This window comes from Arvicanthis niloticus, chromosome 4, assembly GCF_011762505.2.
Source record: "Arvicanthis niloticus isolate mArvNil1 chromosome 4, mArvNil1.pat.X, whole genome shotgun sequence".
Classification (NCBI taxonomy): domain Eukaryota; kingdom Metazoa; phylum Chordata; class Mammalia; order Rodentia; family Muridae; genus Arvicanthis; species Arvicanthis niloticus.
The window spans coordinates 95,732,964-95,759,638 of record NC_047661.1 but is presented as its reverse complement, the minus strand read 5'-3'; the positions used below and the strand labels follow the sequence as shown (position 1 = coordinate 95,759,638).

The 26,675-nt window shown below is 38.6% G+C and overlaps 1 protein-coding gene across 1 annotated transcript in view; it reads left to right on the top strand.

The window, feature by feature from the left end:
- Snx7 (sorting nexin 7) overlaps positions 1 to 26,675 on the top strand; it is an 81,712-nt gene that overhangs the window by 24,591 nt on the left and 30,446 nt on the right. Inside the window, exons 3-7 of the mRNA XM_034499355.2 lie at positions 4,140 to 4,250; positions 5,240 to 5,404; positions 7,462 to 7,660; positions 11,299 to 11,498; positions 14,428 to 14,514. Of these exons, the coding sequence (XP_034355246.1) occupies positions 4,140 to 4,250; positions 5,240 to 5,404; positions 7,462 to 7,660; positions 11,299 to 11,498; positions 14,428 to 14,514 (762 nt within the window). The remainder of the gene's footprint in view (positions 1 to 4,139; positions 4,251 to 5,239; positions 5,405 to 7,461; positions 7,661 to 11,298; positions 11,499 to 14,427; positions 14,515 to 26,675) is intronic.

Here is a 26,675-nt window from a genome sequence, read left to right as displayed (position 1 = left end):
ACCCTTTTTAAAACTCCCATGAGATCTGATTCTCAGTGACATACAGTGAATTATCCATATTGATACCATATTTTAATTTACTTCATTTAAGCTAATTTCAAATGTCAAAGGTGGGTAGGCATGAGTGTGTGTACATGTGTTGCCACTGTACATGTGGACATTACAGGACAACTTGAGGTAATAGTCCTTCCCTTCTTCCATGTGAATTTTGGGATTACTCAGGTTGTGTGAGTTGGTGGCAGGTGTCTTTCCCTGCTGAGGCTTCTTACTGTCTTCCCACGTCATAGTTAAATGGGTTGCTTTATAGTACTAGTGATAACGATGACATTAGGACGTATGATTCATATGGCCTCAGTGGTGGGCATTCTGGGTGAACACTGTTTGAACCACTGCTTACACTGAGTAATGGCAATGACATCGGAATGTATTTTACCAGCTGACATCAGTGGCGACTACACTTAGTGGCTTTAAACACGTTCTACCTACTCAAAAACAATTCCAGAATTTACACGTTATTACTTGTCTTCATTTTCTCCCATAATAAAGTGAAACTCAGGAACTTTGCAAGAGTTGTACAGCATAGTCATCGGCAGAGCTGGACTTATAAGTATAAACCATTTCCTTCCATATGTATTTTTCCCATTACATTTTTACCTGTCTGTGTTTTGGATGTGGCAAACTTGTCTTTCACATTATTGTAAACTAGGTGCCCTTTTTTACTTTCTATTACTTTTATCCTAGTATATAAACTGCACATATATGCAGTGAATATACATTAAATATATAAATATATAAACATCTATTAGATGTAGGTTGTATTATCAAAATTATTTGTTGTTTGTTTATTTTCACTCATGCAAGAATTTATTCTTTAAATTTCTTTTTGAATGCTACTGATGTTCAGATTCTTATGTACCTAAGACTCTATCTCTGGTCAGGCTTCACTTGATGGACATATTTCTGCTTTCAAAATACAGATGATAATGAAGAATACAATGATGTTAATTACTGAATACTTACTTAATTTAAAGTCGTATGAAGGAAGACCCAATCTTGTCACAAACATTGGACATGGATGGATGGCTTCTCTGAGGAAGACTTGCTTGATTTTATACAGAATCTCTAGCCCAGGCTGGCCATGAAATCACTAGCCAGCTAGGATGAGTTGAATGCACAAGCCTCTTGTCTGCACTTCCTGAGTGCTGAGATGACTTGTGTGCCCAAGCCTACCTGGTCTGTGCAATGCTGAGTGTTATATCTCATGCAAGCTGGATGTGAATTGAAATATACCCTCAGCTCCACTTTTAGTTTTATAATATTACCATTCATGCATACTGAGGTCTATAAAGATATACACATATACAAAGTCACCTGTACACACTAATAGCCCGGGCTTGGGATCATTTAACAGTAATCCAACTATATAAGGGGCTCTCACATTCAATGCATCTGTTTCCTGAGAAAGGACCTTTATTCTTGAGGCTGACTTTTTAAGTTACTGTACATCCTGCTAATTGCCCTCCTCCTGATCACGCTCTCCCCTTCCCTCTCCTTCTTCTCTGAGAGGGTTCCCCATGGGAATCCCTCTACTCTGGCACATCACATCTCTGTGGGTTTGGTGTATCCTCTTCCACTGAGGCCAGACAAGGCAGCCCAGCTCGAAGAACATATCATACAGATAGGCAACAGCTTTGGGGATATCTTACACTCTAGCTGTTCAAGACCCACATGAAGACCAAGCTGCACATCTGCTACATATGTGTGGAGGGCCTTGGTCCAGCCTGTGTGTGCTCTTTGGTTGGTGGTTCAGTCCCTGAGAGTCCCAAGGGTCCAGGTTAGTTGACTCTGTTGATCATCCTGTGGAGTTCCTATCTCCCTCTGGGCCCAAAATCCTTCCTGCTACTCTTCCATAACATTCTGAGGTGATTGCTCAGACAAACTTCTTTGTCCTTTGGGGACATAGAGATTTTTTTTCCTTTAGGGATTGTGGAAATAAATCTAAGAGATTTAACTCTGGTCTTTACTCCCATATTGTCATCATGAAGCATGCAAATGCCTGCCAGTATGTAGCCAGTAGCTGTTGTCTTCCACTGATGAATTGATTATTAAGATTCATTTATCCCAAAAGCAGTTTTGTAACTCTGAGCTTAGAATACCTGCATTTGTTGAGCAAATGCATTTGTAATATTGTTCCTATTGACACTTGCATTCCAGTCAGACACATTATTGATACTTGAAGCACACCATGTGTTCTTTCTGGCAGGATCTGTCATCAAATCCAGTTCATTTTATGGCTATGAGTGACCAAATATGACTGCTCTAGGTGGGATGGTGATTCTAAAGTCTACTGTAGGAAAATTGTCATCCTCCAAGCACAGATGATTAGATGTGCTTTGCTGTTTGTATCCCATGCAGGAGAAGTATAAGGTCCGGAAGTAGAAAGAAACAGAATATTATACTTAGATTTGAACTTATTTTTTTTATTTTCTGCAATTGTTATATGCCATAAGATTCCTTTAAGCCAGTGAGAGAGTGAAGAGGACAGAACTAATTGATTCTTTGATATGATTTGGCATTGTCATGCTGGAATTTTTAACAGATTGCTTTGTGTTCACTAAAGACTTGGAGGTGGCTGAGAACATATACAGCTGAATGACATTCTCATTGGCCATGTGAATGCTTTCATTAGTATTAATGGTCACGCCAGTTTACAGCTTTGGAAGTTGTTCATGCACCTGTTCGTAGTGCCTGGTGCTTCGTCTAATAGAGAGTGACTATTTGATGATCTGTGTGTGTATATGCAAGCGTGATGTGTATGCATACATACATCCACGTATCAGTCACTGTGTGTGTGTGTGTGTGTGTGTACGTTTTTACTGGATCTAGATTTTCTGTTCTTACTGTTTCCACATCATGTGTCATTTTGCAAAATAACAAAATTTTGAAGTGTTTTGTGAACATTTAGATTCTTAGGCTGCTGCATCTGATGTATCCCCACCTTTTCCAACTGCGAAGAGAACGTTTACTAAGATATACTGTGTAATGTCGCAAATATCAACTCTTAAGGATGGTGTACTTTCACAAGCTTCTTAATCATTTCTAAACCATTAAAACTGTACCCTGTGACATGAACTGCTTAATTTTCAAGTGGTTCACCCATGTAGGTAGTTGTTATTTTCTGTGATGGGAGATATGTTTGCAGTACTTTTTATTTTATTCCATTTTTACTCCTGCAGGAAAATATTAACCTAAATATTACTGTATATAATTTTTAGTATGCAAAAATTCAGTTAAGTGGGGCATCAGTATAAGTGGATATTTTCTCCTGAGGTGTTACGTCTGAATTAGAGAAGTGTTACTTTTATTTTGGCCTGAGGCTTCAGCAGCAGCTATGAGGGTGATATTGAACCCATGTCCTTGCCACATGAGTTGGCGCAGATTTTTGATTTACTAGGAAGAGAGGACTTAATACATTTGCTAAAATTTTAAGAGTTTAAACATGGAGCTCAAAAAAGACCCTCCCTTGAGAAATAACAGGAAAAAAAATCTTTTCACATTAAATATCCATTAATTATGTTCTTCTGGAAAAAGTGGCAAAATCACTCTGAAAAAAAAAAAAACAAAGTTAGAATTTTTACATACCGACAGCAGATTTTAGTGAAAGCAGTTCACTTGAACACACTCCAAGAAAACAATCTTCTCGGTTATATTCAGGTTATTTTCCAGATTTTAAAAATAGAACTTTCCTCAAATTCTGAATTCTAATCATGTCAAGAAAAGAATAATGTTTGAAACCTACATTCAGAGCACACTTTCTAAGCGAGAAAGCCACGCCAGAGTAATAGTACTCAAAAGCCTGTGGGAGCCAGATGGCTGTTGGAAGACAGATTTTTCAGTTTCGACTTCAGATTTAAGCATGGTGTTTGCTTTCTTTGTGGAAAAACCGGAAAGTTCGCTTAATTTCATCTGCTGCATGAATAGATGACTGGAAAAAGAAAATACAGCCTGACAAACACTGAATAATTAAGATGCGAGTTTTCTTAGAGACCTATTTTTTTTTCATAATATCTAAAATAGAATTAAGCAAATGTCTTCTGTCTTCTACTGTATGGGCTGTTATGTTTTTCTGCTTCTCTCAGACATCTCGTGGGGAGTTTGATTCCAGTGAATTTGAAGTCAGACGACGTTATCAAGATTTCCTTTGGTTGAAGGGTAAACTCGAAGAAGCACACCCCACTCTCATTATTCCCGTGAGTCTATAAGGGGTTTTGGTTCTTGTTGTTTATAATATAGCCACTGTGGTTTTTAGAGTACTTTAGAGTGTCTAAAACATAATACCAAACATAATACCCTTAAATCCACTAAATTTTATCTTTCTTAGGAACATTTATTTCCAAACTCCTTGATTTAACTGTACTTTTTAAAAATTATTATAACATGGAATGATATTTTATTTTCCCTGACTAGTTTTATGTTTTTAATATATTATATTATGTTATATTGATTAATTAATTTATTTATTGTGGGGGGTAACCCAGGTATGCTGTCATTCATATGGAGGTCTCAGACTACTGGGAGGAGAGGGAATTCTCCTTCTACCACATATGTTCCCAGAGATTGAGCTCAGGTCATCAGCCTGACCAGCAGGGGTGTTATTTTCTTAGTCATATTCCCAGCATGTACTATGGATATACTTAAATTTTTGTAATAAACGATGAGGTGTACAACTGATCTTCAGAATTCTTTGCAACCTGGCATGCCATGTTATATGTAAGGTTTTTGTTTGGGGTTTTTTTGTTTGTTTGTTTTTATTTTAATTTAATTTTATTGTTATTTGTATGTGAGCATGCTCACGTCTGCAGGTCAGAATATAACTTGTAGGATTTGTTTCTCTCCTTCTACCCTGTGGATTCTGGAGATAAAACTCAGGTTGTCAGACTTGACAGCATGTGCCTTTATGGGCCATCTCATTGGCCTTTGGATAGATGTTTTAAATGAATATTTCATTTTATTTTTAAATTGTCACAGATATTTTTAAATTGTCACAGAGCACAACAGGGTTTTGAAGAGCATTTACATACATACTTAGCTCTGGCTGTTCCCCCCCCCCCAACTCCTCTGTGATCTCTGCCCCCATACTTCTCGTACCAGTCTCCATTTCCCAGCTCCATTTTTCAGCCTCCATCGCTGCCATGGACATGTGTTCTCAGATAGATGTTGCTTCTGTTTTTGGTCTCAGCCACTGCCAGAAAAGTTTATCGTGAAAGGCATGGTGGAACGCTTCAACGATGACTTCATTGAGACCCGCAGGAAGGCACTGCACAAGTTTCTGAACAGGATCGCGGACCATCCAACTTTAACATTTAATGAGGATTTCAAGGTTTTCCTCACTGCACAAGCCTGGGTAAATGGTTCTATTTTATTTCATAAGAACCTTTAGTATCCATGTGTGCATCAGACTGCCTGTCTCCCCTTTCTCACCTTTACAAATTAGGCAATGGTGTCCTTGAAGTGTTCTAGTGAATTGTTTTAGAAAATATTGGAGAAATATTAGAAAATATTTTAGGTATAACCCTGGTACGCCAAATCAACATGTGAACAAGATGGAAATCTGTTGTCTTTCTCACATACATGTATTCTTACTTCTGTTAACTTTTATTCAATGACAGAGTGTTCTTTGCATATGTAATCACCATTGGTCATGCATGAATACGATGTTCTATGTGTGTGATGTTTAGGTGTGTGTGCACGCATGCGCGTGTGTTTGTTTGTTTGGGTATGTGTGTGTTTATGATGCACTAGTGTGTGTGCCCATTCTAGTGTCAACACATGTATGCCAGAGCAGATAAGTGAAGGACAGAAGACCCAAGGGGGTCATGGAATGACCCTTCCACAGAGGTCACATATTAGATATCCAGCATATCGGACATTTGCATTATGATTTATAACAATAGCAAAATTACAGATATACAGTAGCAACAAAAATAATTGTATGACTTGAAGGGTCTCCACAACATGAGGAGCTGTATTAAAGGGTTGCAGCATTGGAGAGGTTGAGAACCACTGATCTATAACCTTAGAAGCTCATTCCTCAGAGTATAGAATATGGATCACACCCAGAACATGTTAAATCAGAGACTGGCAAAACAGCGTGGTGGCTACAGTTTATACTGCCAGTGATAAGGTATGCTTTCTCAGGGAAGTCAGGGGCGCTCCTGGGTGGATGGGTTGTCTGGTCAGTGACTCTTTGGTCACAAATGTGTTTTCATAAGGCTTTTTGGAAAGAAAACCTGTGGGAAGACAGACAATATCTTCTTCCACATTTGGGTAAATGATATATTGCTTGTAAATCTACGAATCAGGAATTATTTTTATTTACAGATTATGAATCTCTTATGTGTTTTGCTCTCTAACTTTTATTTGATCCCAGACAAGCCCATGTTTTCACAGATGCTGCAGTGCCCACTCAGAACCTAGTGAGCTCTGATTTCTGTTTTGTTGTTTACTTAAGCACACTGTATTTCTCAAGGGATGATTTTCATGGCTGGGTATCTGTTTCTGTTTTTCCAATTTGTAGCTGTCTCTCTCATGTTAACTCTGACGGAACTAGGTGCATGTCTTATTAAAGAGCTTTCTCTGCAGACAGCCGGTCAGTGGAGTTGGTATCCCAGTTACCCACTCCAGTTAGCTCAAGAGCTGTGTTCAGAGAGTCTGGTTATAAATTAGAACAAGAACATGACGGAAACAGAGTGTCCTGTGTAGAGTAGTGTCCTGTGCAGAGCAGAGTGTCCTATGCAGAGCAGAGAGTGTCCTGTGCAGAGCAGAGAGTGTCCTGTGCAGAGCAGAGAGTGTCCTGTGCAGAGCAGAGAGTGTCCTGTGCAGAGCAGAGAGTGTCCTGTGCAGAGCAGTGTCCTGTACAGAGCAGAGAGTGTCCTGTGCAGAGCAGAGTGTGTCCTGTGCAGAGCAGAGTGTCCTGTGCAGAGCAGTGTGTTCTTTGTAGAGCAGTGTATCCTGTGCAGAGCAGAGAGTGTCCTGTGCAGAGCAGAGTGTGTCCTGTGCAGAGCAGAGAGTGTCCTGTGCAGAGCAGAGAGTGTCCTGTGCAGAGCAGAGAGTGTCCTGTGTAGAGCAGAGTGTCCAGTGTAGAGCAGAGTGTGTCCACTGTGGCAGTGGAACCTCTGACATGAGCTTGCTGTGATACCCAACACCTCCCGACACACACACCTCCTCCTATTGCTTAATTCCTTGTGGACCTTAAACAAGGTTTTCTCCCTACCACTGCCCAGTACAGTAGAATGGGGTGTAGGAGAATGATACCTCTGCCAAACAAATTCAAATGCTTCAAAAGTGAATGCTTTAAAAGACACACGTAAAAGTGTGTTGTCGTTGTCTCTGTCTTTGCTCTACTGCAGCTGGGAATGCTGCTGATTGACTCTCTGTGCTTATTTCACTTTCTGCTTCTAGGAACTCTCTTCCTATAAGAAGCAGGGGCCTGGCCTGCTGAGCAGGATGGGGCAGACAGTCAGAGCCGTGGCGTCTTCCATGCGAGGAGTGAAGAACCGGCCAGATGAGTTCATGGAGATGAATAACTTCATTGAAACCTTCAGCCAGAAAATAAACTTAATAGATAAAATATCTCAGAGGATTTACAAGGAAGAAAGGGGTATGTCATTAAAGAGTGAGCACACGGATGCTCAGCCTCTTTCTCATCTATACTTTCGCTGCTGTGATGTGGTGTGGTAACACTGCTAGGATTTTAATTACACAGAATTTTATTACCTGACATCCACTGAGAAATTTTGAGAAACTGAGGAGTTGGCTCAGACTGTAAGATGCCTGACCTCCTCTTAGATATGAGGACTTGAGTTGGATCTCCAGCACCCATATAGAACCTGGGTATCATGGCAGGTACAAGGATGTCCAGTGCTGGGGAGACAGAGGTAGGCAGCTCTCCGGGGTTCATTGTTCAACAAGTCTGTTTGAATCACTGAGCCTAATGTCATACTGAAAGACCCTTCTCATAAAACCAAGTGGGCAGCTCCCGAGGGACCACACCCAAGATTGTCTTCTAACTTTGCCCCACACCTGCACATGGATGCATGAGCACCTGTTCACCCAAACAGACATGTCCGTACCTGTGCACACATACACACCCTTCCCCACACATACACACACATTTCCTTAGTGATGATTTTTATGTCATCATAGCCAGTCCCCATTCGGCTTTATGGAGCTCTGTCTGTTCTGGCTTCCATGTGTAGATCATAACATGATGAAATGTCAGCCCTGAGCTTGAGATTTTCAGTTCAGTTTATGAAGTTGGTGTCAAATATTCAATGTGGACCATCTCAGAAATCAAAGAATGGAATTTCAGGAATTGAATGTCAGTATTTTACTGGTGGTGGGGAGAAGGATGTGTTAGGTCATAAAGACTTACATATTGAAAAAAAATAGTGGTCTTTCCTATTATCTGTTTTTTTGAAAATCATGCTAATCTTTAGTCTTTAATGATTCTACTCCAATTGCTTGATGATATTTATTTTCTAATTTTAAAATTATAAAGAGATGGGAGAACCAACAAGCATGTTTTAAATATATGTTGGTACTGAAGAGGAGGAGTCACTCACAAACAGAAGTCATTCTGCTGATGCCTGAATTTTTAGCTTGTCTATATCCATCATTAAACTGGAAATTTTATTTTATTTCTAGTGTATGCTATGTAGGTAGCAGCCATATGGTAGAAAAAGAGTTTGACTCCTTGAAGGTGTTCTCTGACTGCCTAGTGCAAACTGTGGTACATGTGCTATGTTCTTCCCCAAACAAATACATAAATGTATGGGGGTGGGGTGGGGGTGGGAGATTGGAAGTAGGAGAAGACTCGGTGGTTAAAATACGTGTGGAGTCGTAACAACTGAGTTTCAATCTCTAGCAATCATGTGTCAATTCTGTGCGCAAAGGCATGCATTTGTAACTCCAAAGCTGAGCAGCAGAGGGGGATCCCAGAGGCTCTCTGGCCAGTCAGCCGAGACCAAAAATAGGGGAGCCCTAGATTCACAAGCCTGAAAATAAAAGGTGAGAAGCTAAAGAAGGAGGCACCAAAGATAAAGCACTAGCCTTCATGTTCAGACACATGGATGAACACACTCATCACTTTCATGCATGCATGCATACATACATACATGTATACATAAACATATAGAGAATTAATAATGAAAAATAATTTGAATATAAAACAGAAATGTTTTGTTTTCTTAAAAGCACAGAATTATTTTCCTAAATGTAATACAGTCTTTGCTTTGTAGTATCTGAATACAGTATAATGATTGGGTTTGATGCTGATTACACTTGTCATTTTCCTCTCTCTCTCTCTCTCTCTCTCTCTCTCTCTCTCTCTTTCTCTCTCTTTCCTTCTTCCTTCATTCTTTCTTTCTTCCATTCTCCTTTTTGCTTCCCTTTTTCTTTTGTGTTCCCCCCGTTTTTCTCTTCGCATGGGGGTTCACTATATACTCCGGCTAGCCTCCCACATGTTAGGATGTCAAGTGTGCACCACCACCCCTGTCTTACGGTTTTCCTTATTCTCGGGAAGCTAATAAGTTAAGTAGGTTCTGTCACTCCAGTTCTGTGAAGCAGATTCCTTATGCACAGTTAGGCTGGGCAGCAACTCAAAGCATGCTCTGGAAACTGCTGACCCCTAAGAGCTACAAAGATGCCCATAAGCTTTGAATTTACTGGCAAGGAGGTCTTTAATGGCTTCGCTCTTTGTGAAGGAAGCTCAGGTCTTACAGACTTGCTGTATTTGAGCTCTTGTTTTTAAAATGAATGCTTCTGGCCCAAACCTGGAGACTTGTCATTATATAAGATCAGGAGGATATAGGAAAAACTGGGGTAGGGGAATCCATGATTAAGCTATACTGTATGAGGAACATTAATTAAAAAAAAAAAAAAGAGCAGAAAAGATGTGAATCATACTTAACAGAGCTGGAGACAAGATTCTACGCAATGTATTGGAGATCCTGTTAGGAATTTGGAAATCTAACAGAGAACTCAGATCCATATCAGGAAACTAGTTTGAGATAGGTAACTAGTCCTCTTGCTTTTGATGGTTTTCATTTTGCACAGAAAAAAAAAAGGCCTTGTTTTTTTTTCATATTCCTTTTTCCAAATTTATTAAATTTATTCTTCAGATTTCTGCTGACTACATGATGTGTTGTTTCTCTGTGCTGTAGAATAAAGAAGAGATTACAGCTGTACCTGCCCCAGACATCACAGTATACTTGATACGTATATTACTAGCTGAATTCCAGGGGTACTTACTAAGTGTCGCTGTGTAGGTGTGGTTTGAAAGCTGTGTAATTTTAAAAAGGGTCTGTAGTACAAATAGCTAGCTGCCTAATGAGGACCATCAACGTACACACATACTGAGAACAGAACTGTTGAAATTTTTGTTTCCTGTTTCAGGGTCACTAATCTTCAATACAGATGAACCTAGACTCTGAATACAACTTTTATCTTCATGAGACAAATCTTAACTTCTTGAGTTCACTTGAACATAGAAAAAATTCTGTGCTAATTGTAGCTTTGATACAATTCAGTGAATCATACTGGGTGGAAAGAAGGTGAACTCTAGAGGATATCATTGTGTGCATGGTGATTCCCGGAGAGTAAAGGAAGAAAGCCTATAGTTTTGTTAGTAGGCATTTAGGTTAGTAGGTGGTAATTACTATTGAAGAATTTGTATAGGTAAAAGAACAGAAGAAAGACACGTTTCATTTAAAACCTTGCCTCTGCATACTTAGATACAATATCTATATGTAATTATATGATTGGTAGAATTTTATAATAGCTATGAGGGTTGTATACTATAATTTTCCAAGCTAGCATACTAGAAAAGATATCCAATTTTGTTTATACTTAGTAGCACTTCAAAACCTGACTTGTACAATCTGCACAGGCTGGTTAGTTAATCAAGAATAATACAAGCATTTGCTTACATCCAAGTGTCAGAACTTATAGAGAATGAGACAAAGTCTTTTCATACTATCTAGGATATGGGAATTTTTCAAAAACTTTTAATAGAAGCTGGAGAGATGGCTGAGCAGTTAAAGGTTCTTACTGATCTACCAGAGAATGTGGACTCAACAGCAGCCAGCAAATCTAGCTTCATGGGTCCCAGCACCCATATCTGATCTCTGTGGGCACCTGAACATGAAGCCTACACTCACATACCAACCAAATGAATACAAGTAAAAAGTAAATTTTTTAAAAATGTAAACTGACAAAGACACCTTTTTTTTTTTTCAGACTATTTTGATGAAATGAAAGAATACGGCCCTATTCATATTCTGTGGTCAGCCTCCGAAGAAGACCTGGTTGATACGCTGAAAGGCATTGCCAGCTGTATTGAGCAGTGCTGTAAGGCCACGGAGAAGCGGATGTCTGGCCTGTCAGAGGCCTTGCTCCCTGTCGTCCACGAGTATGTGCTTTACAGTGAGATGTTAGTGGTAAGACCCTCTAACAAGAGTCTCAGTGCTATTCACTTCATGATGCTGTCTCTGTGTTTCTTCCACTCCTTCTTGTCCTAGTAGGATGTATTACATGTAGATGCCCAAGAGATCTCTGTTCACTGAAGCCATGAATCAATGGCCAGAAGACCACATAGACAACAACTAGGATACTCAGTTGGAACACCAACAATTTATGTGATTGTCTTCAATCCAAAGCACCCTCAATCAAGATTTACTTAAGGAACAGTCTTCTAACATTCAGTTTTACTTTAAAACATGTCTTTTTATGCTTTATAGATTTAATTCCTTGAGAGTTACTTTCCTATATCATTTATGATTTTAAAACATATTTCATATGTATTATGTATATATTATGTTGTAGAAAGTGGTTGAGTAGGGTCTTGATATTATATATGCTGTGCCTTCAGGCTGCTTCTGAAAAGAAATCTTCCAAGTTAAAATGTTCTCTTACACCATGTAAAAAACCTTTTGTTCTTTATATGTTCGTCTCTTCCTCAGTTCAACATATGATTTCCAGATACTTGCATTTGTTTGGATATATTGTCTGTGGTGACAGTGGGTTTTGTCCTGTATTGCCTTGTGCTCTCAGTATGCAGGCTCCTTCTGGTGCCTGGTATTTTAGGGGAATGTTGGAGGATAGCATTGCAGGTATATAAGCATATATTCCGGCATACCCCCTTCTGCTTGAAATCAAAGCCATGACTGATTTCTGATGTTATACACCTTGATTTCTAGCAATTTTTTAAATTGTTTTTATCTTGGTACGAGGGGGTAACATAGCTGTGTAAGCATGAGTTGTTTCTCTTGTTTCTCGTGTTGAGGCTTTACTTGAGAGTCATTAGATCTTGCATGAATGCTTCAGACTTATGATGTTACCTGGACTGTGAGGAGTTTTCTATAAACCAACACTCCTTGCTTCTCAGAAACTTCATGCTTCATGGCTCAGAAGTCTTCTTCCTCTCCATTTATTGGCTCAGCTGTGTCTCTTGGTTCTTTCTCATTAGTCACTTCTCCTTGTGATTCGTCATAGAAAATTTTCTTCTGTTTTCTTCTATCAATTATGCAGTATTTATCCCTATGTTTAGTCAAGCTAGAAACCATGAAAGCAAAATCTTGTGTAATTAAAGTTCTAAAAAAAATCACAATAGCTACTAAAAAGGACCCATTATATAGCTCCCTGATGGATTGAATTATTTTATAGACACCTAGGATATAATCACTAGTTTTTATATTACATTTTTGCCTCTGTTTCATATTGAGATGTTTCCATCTGAGTTAAAATAATCACTAGTGATACCTTAATACATAATGATTAAAATTATATAATCTTTACTGACTATCTTATAAAGTATATATTTATATTAAAATATATTTAAAAATTAATGCACAGTACAAAAGTAGAACTTGAGTATGTGGGACTTAATGATAGTATGAATCATTTAGATTAGAGGAAAGAAAATGTGTCTTGACACATTAATCAAAGTAAATGATATAAAGAAATTTGTGACAATTAGTCGAAATTTCTATTGTTTTTGCTGGGATTAGGGAAAATGTTAATGCCCTTTTAAATAATTTTTTTGCCTTATATAGCATACCTTAATTATGCAAAAATTGGTTTCATTATGATGTCTTCATATATGTATATATTTTCATTAACTGAATGACCTACTAAATTTCACTGGGCTGCTTACAAGATCAGGGGTGGGATGGTTATAGAAACAGGAACAATTTATCAGTGGAAACACCACTGAAGAAAATTTCTCTCCCTCCCATTGGAATTGTTAACAGCCTATAGATTCTCATAGACACAGGGGCCTCATGAGCTCCTGAAGTCTGGCAGCTCTTAACTGCCTACAAATTACCAGAGAGGCAATTCTGCTAGGAGTGAAACTTGATCACTGGATACATTTTAACCCACTGCTTCCCAGTTCTCCTTGGAATGCTTCAGAGCCTTGCTATTTGATTTCTCCATCTACCTTTCTTCTGTAAAGCATTTCTTCATGTGCTGCATCTCTCCTGTCAAGGGTTGAGTATGTTTCTTACTCAGAGTCTATTTTACTAGTCTCTTAATTAACATTGTAAAGCCCAGTGAAAGAGAACTACAGGGGATGAGTGCTCATGCCTTGGATGTTAGGTCTAAAACTTGTAAGACAATTGAGTTGCCTAAAGAAAGGCAATGTGAAAAATAGGGAAAATGTATTAAAGGTGTAGATGGGTGCTACATTTCCGTCGATTCCCAAGGGTGTTTTAGGTGCAAGAACATTGAAACATGAAGTTATAATTATTCAAGTAAACAACATTGGACTATTAGCTCACCCAAGGAGCCATTACTTCTTATCAAACCTTGGCTAATGGATGAATATTTATACATTTTTGGGTTATGGTGAAATTCTTAAGGTATGAATTTATGTTCCAGCTCTCTGATTTTGTGCTGTAATTACTGGTTTGATTAACTGTCCTCTTTGGGTCAAAGGAGATGCTCCACTGATTATAGAAATTTTCACGTTAGTGACTCAGGTGATCTCTCATGTGCCCCAGAGGATGATGGGACATATGTTTCCATTGCTCTCACTGACCTTTATTGCTTATTTGTTCTCCTCTCTGCTCTCTTTGAAGACTTTGCCATCAAATATTAAGTATGTATATAATGCTTGAACCGATAAAATGTACCCAGGGAAACCTAATACAAAATTTACAAAAATAATTTTAAAGACTTGATTACAGTTGAGATTTTATAGAGTTAAAAAAAAACATACTCTATAAAAATATTATGATTCCAAATGACTGATTACATCAGAAATACATTCCTGATGATTATTTATATTCTGAAATATAAACAGTTGTTATAGGCAATTATAATTACAGCAAACCCCAACTTGATTTATCCTTTTGTTTTGATATGAAGGGTGTCATGAAAAGAAGAGATCAAATACAAACAGAACTGGATTCCAAAGTTGAAGCTTTGACCTACAAAAAAGCAGATGCTGACCTGGTATGTCTTTAAGTTTGTTAATAGAGTCATTTAGAAGCCACTGTCTGAAAAAAAAAAAAAAACAAAAAAACATGCATTAACAGTGCAGAGCTTCACTGTGTGGGTACTTCTAACTATTCAATAAATAATACTCAAAGTTCTTCTAAAAACCTGTAAGATACTATTCTTTAACTCTTCGAGCTTGGCATTCTTGCTTTTCTGCCTTTCTGCCTTGCATTGACTTGAGCTGTAAGGAAATTATGAATCTGATGATTTCAAAAGGACACAGTGTTTGAAGTGTTTGTAGAAAGTACTTTGCATCGTATTAGGTTGTACTCAGTGAAAAAATTCACACTTTGCACGAATCTTGGAAAATAAGCTTCTTTTTAAAGTTTAATCCTTTTCTTAAAATTATGGGAGAGTTCAGTCATGAAACTGGATATTTTAATGAATTCTTATGCTTTGCCATTATGGGGAAATATCATTAATTGTCAGTTTTGATTGTTTTGGTTTTTTTTTTTTTTTTTTTTTTTTTTTTTTTTTTTTTTTTTTTTGTAGCACCTCTCATTTTTTTGGTGGAGTATCTAAATTAATTGAATTTCTGACATTACACCATTGGGTTCACAACACTCTAGTATTTCTAGTTTGTTGCCTTTGAGTATCCCAGCACAGCATGAGCAGAGTAGAATTTCTATGGAACTCTTACAATTGAAGACTTGGATGGGAGAGGTTGCCTACACCTAATTATTGTTGAAGCATAGTAGGGCAGAAGGGCCTGCTGTTGTCTGTCACAGTCCACACAGAAGACCTGACTCATCCTCACCATTTACTCAATGAAGAATATTTTCTTAGTTTAAGTGATACTTAAATTATCATTGATTCGTTATTGAGTACACTTAATTGAGTTGGTGGTGGGGGAATCCTTGAAGCCTCCTGTGAAACTGTCGTATTGTAGTCTCCTCAACTTGACCTTTTAGTAGTTTTTGATTCCTTCTCCTTGCATTAGACACTTTATAGCATGATATTTTATTTCTGAATTTCTTCAAAAATCTCCTACATCCTCTCCAACCCCCGGCCCTGCTTTGGCTCCTTTCCAAATTTCCCTGTCCGTTATCAGAACAGTTTAAGGGCAGGAACTGGTGATTTGTTCACTGAGTGCTCCCAGCCTGGACCATGTGGACTATACTAGTCACTCAATAGATATTTAATGAAGCAATAAAAATCATGATGGCCACTCTGATCCACGAGAACTTGCTGAAGGATAAAATCAAGAGGTCTCTACAAACTCAGCTTTGTGCAAAACAGATACTTCATTCAAATCTGACTGGGAATTTTACTCTTGTCTCTTCTACATGTTTTCCAAACTGACCTTCGGTTGTCTGAGTGGAATGTGAGTGGGGACCTGTTGGTGGGCTGTGGTGGGCAGAGCTGGTGAAAGGCTTTCATAAAGGAGGATAGTGAAAAATGCATATGGAGGAGCTTAGTGATCAAAGGAAGAGTTGTATTTTTCTTTACATAACGATGAAGAGAAATTTTTAAAAATTAGCCTTTGGTATTCAAGCTTATATGTTTTGTTCTCTTTAGAGTCTGCTTGAAGGAAAAAAAGAGTGGACATATACACAAAAATTTTAAGTACCTCATTTGAACGTTAGAATTCATTTTCCATTTGTGAAATTATTTTAACAATTATTAAGACTAGTGGTTTGGCAAAATTTTCCTCTTGAGTAAATACTAGAGCCTTTAAATTTTCCAGGGAATAATAACATGGTTTATGAAAGCAGCATTTGTTCAGGACGGCCCACCCTCCTATATTATGTTTTTATTTTTAAAATTTAAGGAATTTGATTGAGTTGTGAGCATGTGAGCATGTATGTGTGCATTTGTGTGTGTGTGTGTGTTTAATGTCTGTTTTATTAAAATTCTCATTATTATGAAATTGTGGAAATTTAAAAAATTAATTCCATTATATCTTGTAACATTTCAAATTAATGTTTGAAGCAGTCATATTTAATGGAAGCATTGCAAGTATTCTTTTTAAATTTATGTATAATCATGACAGGTTTTTAACTTTTAATTTTTTATTGCTTTTACTCATCAAAACAGAGTTGTCTTATAATTCACAAAATTAGTATAATAATGTGTAAAATTCTCCATTTTCAAAGGATGTGTTTACATGTCTTTCATTCATCACATAGGTATGCCCATCATAGTCATGTGATTTATACAAACTAAAATCCCTCTGTGTCATGATGCATTGTTAGTAACCTTGCAGAATCACCCACAAATGAGTCTGCCGTGATTGGTTGCTGAACAACCAAAAAAGATGTTGCTTGGAAATATGCAAGATGGGTGTCACCATGGAAACCTGCCCTTGTGAGGTCCTTCTGAGGAGCAGGTCTTTGCAGTCACCATGGCGACCCTGGCAGACAACTGAAAATAGCAATCTGCCTGGTTGTTTACCATGGCAACTAAGACAGGGCCACTCTGGAGACAGTGTTGGGGCCCATTTCTATGGAGACCTCCTGAGGCTGCCTTTGGAGGCTTTATCAAACCCACATTGGGATAGGAGTCACATACACATCCAATAAGCAACAGTAGGCATGATAAGCTTCTAATGATAAGCTGAATAAAATGATGCTCCTACCAAGTATTCAAAAATTAGGAGGATAATAATGACTCCATAGAAAGACAACAGCAGAGTAACACTGATTATATCATGCTGAATATATCATGTGACCTGGGTTGTGTGGTACATAATACCAGGCTCTAGTCATTTTACATTACTTGTAACCATATCTGCAGGCTAATAATGAGAGTATGTATTTGCACTTACCACCCAGGTTATTGTAAAGTGGCTGCTTTTTTTGAGTTTGTGGTCTGTAGTTCTTATCTCGAAGCAGCAAACAAATGGTTTCAAAATGGCCTCTGCTTCCTAAAGGCAGAATACTCTTTCCAAATTCAGGTCAGCTGTTTACTGAAAGTTTTGTTGTTTGTGCTTTGGAGTTAGATAGACTTACATACAAATACTAGCTTACCTACTTATTAACTATGTCATAGGACACATTTACAACTTCTTATAGCCTCCTTTTACACTATGTATATTTGCAGAAATTATTAGCACCTTTGTAAGAGGCTTGCTGAAAGACTGGATAATAAGATGCTAATAAATTGTGTCTATTGTAGCACACACCCAGTAGTATTTACCTGCTGTTATTTTGATGCTATGGAGAGAAGAGATATTTGTGTTAAGTCCTGAATAATAACAAATATACACCATTACCTTTCCTATTTCTAGTTGGTGAGAGGCAAGTGGCTCATTGTTGTGCCGAGAGAATACTTATTTCTTGAAAGTCAGTACATTTAACTTTTTATTATTCATTTTATTCGTTTACATTTCAAATGATAACCCACTTCCCGGTTTCCCCTCCACAAATCCCCCATTCCATCCCCTCTCTCCTTTGCCTCTATGAGGGTGCTCTTCCACCCACTCACCCACTCCTGCCTCACTGTTCTAGCATCCCCCTGCTCTGGCATCAAGCATCCACAGGACCAAGGGCCTCCCCTCCCATTGATGCCAGATAAGGCCATCCTCTGCTACATATGTAGCTGGAGCCATGGATCCTCTGTGTGTATTATTTGGTGGATGGTTTAGTCCCTGGGAGCTCTGGGTGGTTAGGTTAGTTGATATTGTTCTTCCTATGGGATTGCAATCCCCTTCAGCTCCTCCAGTCCTTCCCTTAACTCTTCCATTGGGTTGGCTGTGTGCATCTGCATCAGTATTGGTAGAACCTCTCAGGGAACAGCCATACCAGGCTTCTGTCAGCAAGTGTTTCTTGGCATCAGCAATAGGTTATGGATTTGCTGTCTGCAGATGGAATGGATCCTGAGATGAGGACAGACTCTGAATGGCCTTTCCTTTGGTCTCTGATCCATTTTTTTGTCCCTGTCTTTCTTTTAGACAGGAACAGTTCTGAGAGAATACTTTTTTTGAAAAATGGATGTTATTAAAGGTGGCATAAGTTCAGAAATCATACCAAGTTGGGGAGCTAGGTGGAGTCAGGGGTTCAGGAAGCTGAAGGAATGTAGCTAATGGAATGGAGGCAGTTGGGTAGGGAGCCTTTCTCCTCAGAGAAAAAAAAAAGGAAACCCCATACATTGATCTTTGTAAATCCAAAGGGATCTTGAACTAAAGTGGTAGCAGTGGATTGAGAAGAAGGGTTAACTGGAGAGAGGGAGATGGAGAAGATTCCTTGTTACCTCATGGATGAGAAAATACACCATTACTTTTCCCATTTCTAGCTGGTGAGAGGCAAGTGGTGGGTATCCACACTGAGAGATAAAATAAGTCATGAAGAAACTTAGAAATGCACTACTTCAAATCACAGTCAGGTGACCTTTTCAGAAGAGATACATTCAACAAAATTCTGTCCAGTTTTTGTTGAGTACCTGCTGTGAGAGTGTCTGCCCAGGCAGAGGAGGAACCAATAGCAAAAGATAGGTCAAAAAGATAGGGCCTCGTGTATCTTACATGTTAGGGGATAGGGAAAACAAAACAAAAATACTCACTTAAAAATTATCGTTTCTGCTGCTGTGAAGAAGTACACTTGGTCATATTTGGGCTGTGTTTGGTAGGAAGAGCTCTTTTGTTAGTTAACGGTAAGGAAGATTCTGCGATTTGGGATTTGGGGGCTAAGTAAGTGGAAGGAAGTAATTAATATCAATTGGAAGAGGGAAGGCCCTGAGAAGAGAGATTTTAAGGGGGCAGATGAAGAAACCAAATTTGGATGTAAAATTGGTATGTCTATCAGGCATGAATGTGGATACCTTTAGTGGTGAAGAATGCAAACAGATGCTCCATGGGAAAGAGCTGGGGTGTAGCTACATATAGTATTCAAAGATGACTAGAAAGGGGATGGCATTCAAAGTCATGTGATGAGCTGTGGTCACTAAGGGGAGAGAAACTAGTGAAGGGAAAAATCCTGGCCTTGGCTTTGACATACTCAGATTGTAAAAGGTCAGTGCAAATGGGAAAACCGAAGAAGGAATAGGTAGTGAGAAGGAAGAGAAGAAATTTATACAGCTTGAATTCTGGTAGGCAATTCAGTGGATGAGGGAAAAACACAAAGCTAACTGAGACTATTCAACACTGTAACCAGTTTTCTGTTGAGATACTCAAAGAATTTGATAGAGCATAATTCACATGGCTATAGGTCGACCATTTCATGATGGTCTGAGAGGTGTTCTGTGCTCTGATAGAGAAGAATTTCAGTGAAAGAGAGACTTCACACTGAGGAATAACGAGTGAGAGGAAGCGAACAACTGATATTAGGAGGGGAAGAGAGGCTGTGTGGGAGCTACTGTGCTTTGCAGTTTGGTTAAGTTTTCAGTCAGAGCTTCTGTTTGAAAATGCTTATTCACTTCCCCACCTAACTGTAAAATAAATAAAGTTCATCTGTGGTGCTAAATATGGTTGCATATCCTTTTTATTTTTATTTTTATTTTGGAATGAATGATTTATAGTTTTCCACTCAATGCAGCATTCGGATATAAATGAATATGAATACATTTGACATTTAGCAATATGTGCATAGACTGAAATTTGGATCTAGATATAATGCCATAGCTGTTTAGCACTATATTTATGTGAGCAAAAAAAAATACATTTTCATAAGATCATTATAATACAAATTTGCATAGAGCCGTTTTCAGTAGCTCCAAGCAGATAGGAAATTAATTCAGGCTGGTACTTGCTCTGTGTGACTTGCTATTTTTGAAACAATGTTTTACTCTCATCCTCAAATGGTGGTTATTAATTTCCAAATGTTCTTAGTGGTGTGCTAAATCTGCACAAAGGAAGATTGCCTTCTCTCTGATTCTAGAAAGCCAAGGAGATATGAATATTGATCTAGTAAGCTGTTATCAAGACAGGAGCAAGGAAAGCTACACCTTCTTGGATATTTGCTAGCTCACCTCTCTTCCCTGACTGTTTAAGTTATTTTCCTATATAAGTTATTCCTAATATGATGTAAATACATGTTTTTCTGTATATGTGTGTGGTATATTTCTCAGTAAAGAATACTTGCATGCATGTATGCATGTTCCCATGTGTGTAGATGCACATGTGTGAGTAGAGGCAGGAGGATGATGACCATTGTCTTCATTGATTGCTCGTTACCTTACATATTAAGGCATGGTCTCTTACTGAACCTCGAACTCACCAGTCGTACTAACCAGCTTGCTTTGGGATCACCCATCTCTGTCTCCCAAGTGCTGGCTGCTACCCCATCCCATCCCCCAAGATTCATGTGCAGGGTGGAATCTGGCCCCTGGTCTTCACACTTGGGTACCAAATACTTTATACACTCAGCCATATCCCCAGTGTAATTTCTTTTTGACTTTTCTCATATTGGTGTGTGTTTTGAAAGATCCACAGGCAACATAACACATGCTCGCATAGTCACAAAGAACATGAGTGTCTGCTGGAAGCAAAGGAAGTTTCCTTTTATATTTATCAATTCATCCTAAATGGCATCCCACAAACTTTGTTTCAGGACTTGGGGTCAGTATTTTAAAAATAAGTTGTATAATCAACCACAGAGTGGTGATATGACTTCCAGAACTGACTTATTTCACCTCCCATATATCCACAGAAAAGCAGTCTTCTCAGAAAACACTAACAGAATAGTATGAATGCTGTTTAAAACTATTAAGTGTAGTACAAATAGGGTAGCAGCATCTTGAATTCATGCAGACATAGCTGAGTGGGAATGTGGAATGAGAGTGATGCTATAACAAAAAGGTCCTCATCAGCCTTCTCCCAGAACAATGTACCAGGGATGCCATGGATTCCCCTCCCTTTCAGTGATCTTTTCCCATTCATGGATTCATTGGCTTTAACTTAAATTTGTTTGTATGTGTGTGTGGCCTATTTATAGAAACTCATCAAAGACAGTTTTAGAGAATTTGATAAAAATTCTCTAAATCACATCTTTATATTTGATAAAAAAGATGGTGAAAGGAATCCACACACAGGAGGCTGTTGAACATGGAACTGTTACATGGGAATTCCTTTTTGTGCCTCTAGCACTTCTAATATGGCAGTCTCTGTAAAGAATTTGAAGATACAGCCTTGACTCTAATCTGTGGATTGCCCATGCTGGTTGAGAGCACAGTATTTCCTGGCAGAGGTCATGAACTGATTTTGGGGTTTAGGGCAAGTTCCTTACACTCTGTTGTATTTCCCTCAGCTACCAGAGAAGCAAGGAACAAGTATCTTAAAACCCTTAGCCAATGCTAAGCCAAACTTGGCTATCAAATTTTAAAACGTATTAGCCCTTCTTTGGAGTGTACAGTGTGCATTTTCATTATTTCGTATCAAAACGTGGCGAGCATGGGAGCTGTATGTTTGCTTGTTAAGATTTCTTCATCATCCCAACCCCAAAACAGGAAGAAATGGGCTTGGGGGATAGCTCTGTGATACAACTCTTGTCTCGCAACAATCTTTTTATTGATTTTTTTTAAAGGGAAGCAGCATTCAAAGTACTAAATAGTGTATTAGGGATTCTGTCCAGTGGAATTGTACTCTAATGAATATTTTAGTGCATCTAGATTTATACAGACAATTTGAAAGCCGTGTTTGAGGAGCGTGGGAATTGTTTTAGCTAAGCCACGCTTGGTCCTGTGTCATGAAAGTACAATGAAGGCCATTTGAAGAAGTGCCACGATTCTACTTAAGCTGAGCATTGGCAGCGCTGGGCACTTGATCATTTTTCCTTTCTGAGGACCCATGAGAAAGCTTCCATTTCCTCTTGTCAGCAGCGACTGAGCTTTCTGGGTTTTGAGTAGTGTCTTCAGTTTTCTTAGGTCTTGACTTGGCCACCTGATCTGATCTCTGCTCTCAGCCCACTTTTTATATTCATTGCCTGGATGGTGATCCATCCATCCTGATGTGCTGCTGTCTGGCACGTGTTTCCTTTGCAGAAGAGATGGCCACACAGCTGGCTTTACCTTGTCTTATTTCCATGCTTAATTTCTTTTCCATGTTTTGAAAAGGATTTTTATTTTGCGTGTATGTGGGTAGGTGGGGCTGGAGCTACACATGGTTGTAAGCCTCCTCATGTGGCTACTGGGAACTTTACTTGGGACCCCTGTAAGAGTAGCATGTGCTCTTAAGGGCTCATCCATCCCTCCAGCTCGTGTACTTTTTTGTCTCTTTCCACTTAGTGTTTTTAAGCCAGTAAAGACTAATGTGGGAAATCATGTGAAATCCAGCAAGGAGCATATGAGACACATATTAACAGGAACTAGAGGGAAAACTCCAAACTCATACAAGACCAGCCACTTTTATACAGTGTGTCCCCAGATAAAAAATTTTAAAGTTATTTCCTTTGAATGAACAGACATCAGCATGTCATCTGCAAATACAAATGTATAATCTCTGAATGACTCTTGTCACTTTGACCCAGAAGACAGCAGATACTGGAGTTGTTGTTGTTGGTGGTGGTGGTGTAGCTCATTTTCTTAGGGAAGAGCTTAAGTTCTGCCTTCCTCCAGGCCGCTTTCCCTTGCCTGTCTTCACTGCACCAGGAGAAGTAACAGATGGGTAAGTAAAAAGAGAAGTTGGAAATTCTAGCCTCTTTCTTTTCCCAGTATTTAAAACAACCTTCTCTGTCTGGTATTTGGATTTGTGATTTTCTTTGTGGGATCCTCCTGCCATGAGAATAATAGTTTAAACAGCTGTCCTATCCAGACATTCAGCAGAGATTCCATTTTTTTTTTTTTATAATTTAAACATTTTGTTAATAAAGAATGTGCCCTGAGGACTTGTCTTCCATATCTCTTTCACTTCCAGCTCTGCTTGGACATGCAATAAATATTTGATTATCCTTGCAGCAATAGCACCCAGGGAGCCAGAAGCCTGCAGAGGGCTTTGATTCACTCACCCTTAACTTGTAACCTTAATTAGACATTAGCCATTCTTTATCTGTGGACACCCAGAAATAATGCCTTGCTTGAAAGAAAGTTTATTTTTGAAGAATTCGTTTTTTTTTTTTTAAACCTACAACTTTGGTTAATGAACATTTGCTAAGTTACAGTTATTACAAGCATGTGAAATATTAGATAATGCATAATAATATCCCCACAAACATCTTTTGAACTATGAACAACTTTATTATTTATTAGTACTGCAGACTTTTAAGGTCTGATACCAAGTTGAGCACAGTAGTATATACTCATAGACCTAGCACTGGTGACGCTAGCTAAGGAAGCACATAAGTCCAAGGTTTGATCCATTCTGAGCATCTGATGTTCAGATGCCATGCAAAGTTTCCCATAGTTCACAACTGCTGTCAGCAGCACCTAGAGGCCTCCTCCTCCTCTTCTTCCTTTTCTTCCTCCTCTTCCTCCTCCTCCTCCTCTTCCTCCTCTTCTTCCTCTTCCTCTTCCTCCTCCTCCTCCTCTTCCTTTTCCCTCTCTTCCTTCTGGAATAATCCCTTCTTTCCTTAACCTTCATAATCATCAGACCTTCAAAGACCACGGGGCAGCTGTTTTGTAGAAGCCTAGGTTAAATTTACTTATTGGATATTTCATCTTGACTATATTATAATTATTAGTATGTGAGATTTCACCGGAGTAATTTTGTGACCATCTCATCAACTCCTGTTCGGCAGTATATGGTACTGTATGAATCTTATTGATGATGATGCCTTCTTTAGTAACTGGTGAAGGGGTTTACCAAGCTTCTCTAGAGAATCACTCCTTTTTCTTTTTGTCATTCAGGAATAATGTGGGGAACATCTTCAAAATGAAACTTTCATGTTGCCTGTACGTGGAATAGGTTCTAGCTGGGCTGACTTGTCAGGCCTCAGTGGGAGAGGGTGCACTTAGCACTGCAGAGATGTGATATGTCAGGGTGGAGAGAGGTGATAGGGAAAGGACTGTGGGAGGGGCTCACTGGTAGGTGAGCAGGATGTAAAGTAAATAATAATAATAATAATAATAATAATAATAATAATAATAATAATATAAAAATGAAACTTTCTCAGCTTGTTATATAGCCATCTTACTGAGGTATTGCCACCCTGATTTCCATAGTTAAGGTTACTTTTTATGGTTGAATATTTGAGGTACTCAAAATTACTTCCAGCTAAAATTTATAGGTTTTAATTGAACTATCTGTCTTCTACATATCTAGCTGTTCCTCGATTCATCTATCAATCACCTATGTCTATTTTTAGATAACCATCCAGATTTTCCAGAACAGCCTATGGCCTAATAATATTTTCTCTAGTGATTTTTGATGATGTTTATGAAATATACCTGAGGGTTTTTTTTGTATTCAGCTTGTGTGTGTGTGTGTGTGTGTGTGTGTGTGTGTGTGTGTGTGTGTGTGGTATATTTATGTGAGAGTTAATGTGCATGTGCATTTATGTGGAGATCAGAGATGAACATCACATTTCATTTCTTGGAAGCCACCCACCTAGATTGTTTGAGAGGCTCTCACTGGACTCCAAGGCCCTCTGACTTGGCTAGGCTGATGGGCCATTGAGCCAGGAGTATATCAACTCAGTGATGGTGTCACTTAAGTGCACCAACGTGCCTAGCTTTTACCATGTCAGGCAAACACTTTTCCTGACCAAGCCATTCCCTCAGTTTCCTCCTTTAAGTACAACTCCTTTAAGACATTGCGCTCTGGGAACCTGCAACCATGGCAAATAGCAAGCTTACTCTTTCTGCAGATTACCTCATAATTCAGGTATTAGAATATAAACTATGATACAGACCTGAAAATATTCTTACTAGAGTTTGATTCAGCCTGTTATCTCTTTCAAAATATTCTTCTATCATACAGAGTGAGGTGTTTGAGATACCCAATAATACCTGAGGCTTTTTAAAGAAGCTAATAAAAGCATTGCTTTTTGAGGATCTTTTGGGGATGGAATCCCTTCTTACTAACCTGAACATATATATTATTGAATAAAGGTACTCATGACCTTCCAGAACTGTACTGTCCAATATGGCATAAAAGAAGCAGGTGCCATTTACATAAAAGTTGAGTAAATTTAAATTAAATACAAAAGTCAGATTCCTCACGTTCACTGGCTGAAGTGCCATAGTCTCATGTGGTCACAGCTACTGCATTGTGTGGTTCAGAGTGCAGCATTACTCCCTGTAGGGTGGCCTACGGGACAGTTCTGTTTTGGAATGTGCCACAATTTTAACAACTGACTTTAATCAAAGAGAAGTCATTCTCATGAAACATTAGCTCTGATAATGATTCAAATAGGGGTGATGGATGTCTAAAGAAACATCAGGGGAATTTACTTAATTGAAGTATAATTTATATGCAATACCAAAGCAAAGTTGCCATGACAATCAATCACCAGATTTTTTTTTTTTTCCTGTTACACTGGTTTCCCATCACTGTGACAAAATACCCAAGTTACACAACATTTAAGGAAGAGAGGTTTGTTTGGGGGTCACAGTCTTAGAACTTTCAGTCAGATGTCAGTAGGCCTTGTTGCTTTATTTTAGGGCCTCTCGTGAGTCATTACATCATGGCAGTAACGTGGCACAGCATGCTGCTTCTCTCATGTGTCATAGAAATAGAACAAGGAAGAGATGGGCATACTAAAGTTCAGATTTGGGCATATCTCCAGTGATGGGATACCTTAAAGATTCTACTGATTTTCAATGGTGGAGACTAAGCATACACTGTGTGGATCTTTGGGAAATACATCCAGACTGGTCCCATGCACTCTCTCACCTAAGTATCTTTGACCATATCATTCAATACATGCACATTTTAAACCTGTGTTTATTTATCTACACTTCTCTAATCATGTAGTCAGCCTCTTTCATAAACAATAAATGTAATAATACTAAAAGTTCTGATTAAGCTAAATGAAAATGGAAATTCCTCCATCCATGCAGTACTGTGAGCTGTCCTATACATACACCAGCAAGTTCATCTACCCCATTAGAGAGCCTGGAGTCTAGGCAGAAGTTGATTTCTTTTGAAGGGTTTTATAAACGGACTGCTGGACGCCTTAGAAAGAGAAGAACTCTCAATGTCGTCTCCGTGCATGTTTGCTGTGTTTGCCTGTGCAGAAGATTCAAGGCGGGGGGACCTCATCATTTCCTAGAATAGTGCTATTTAGGTAATTGGCTTTCTGTGCCTA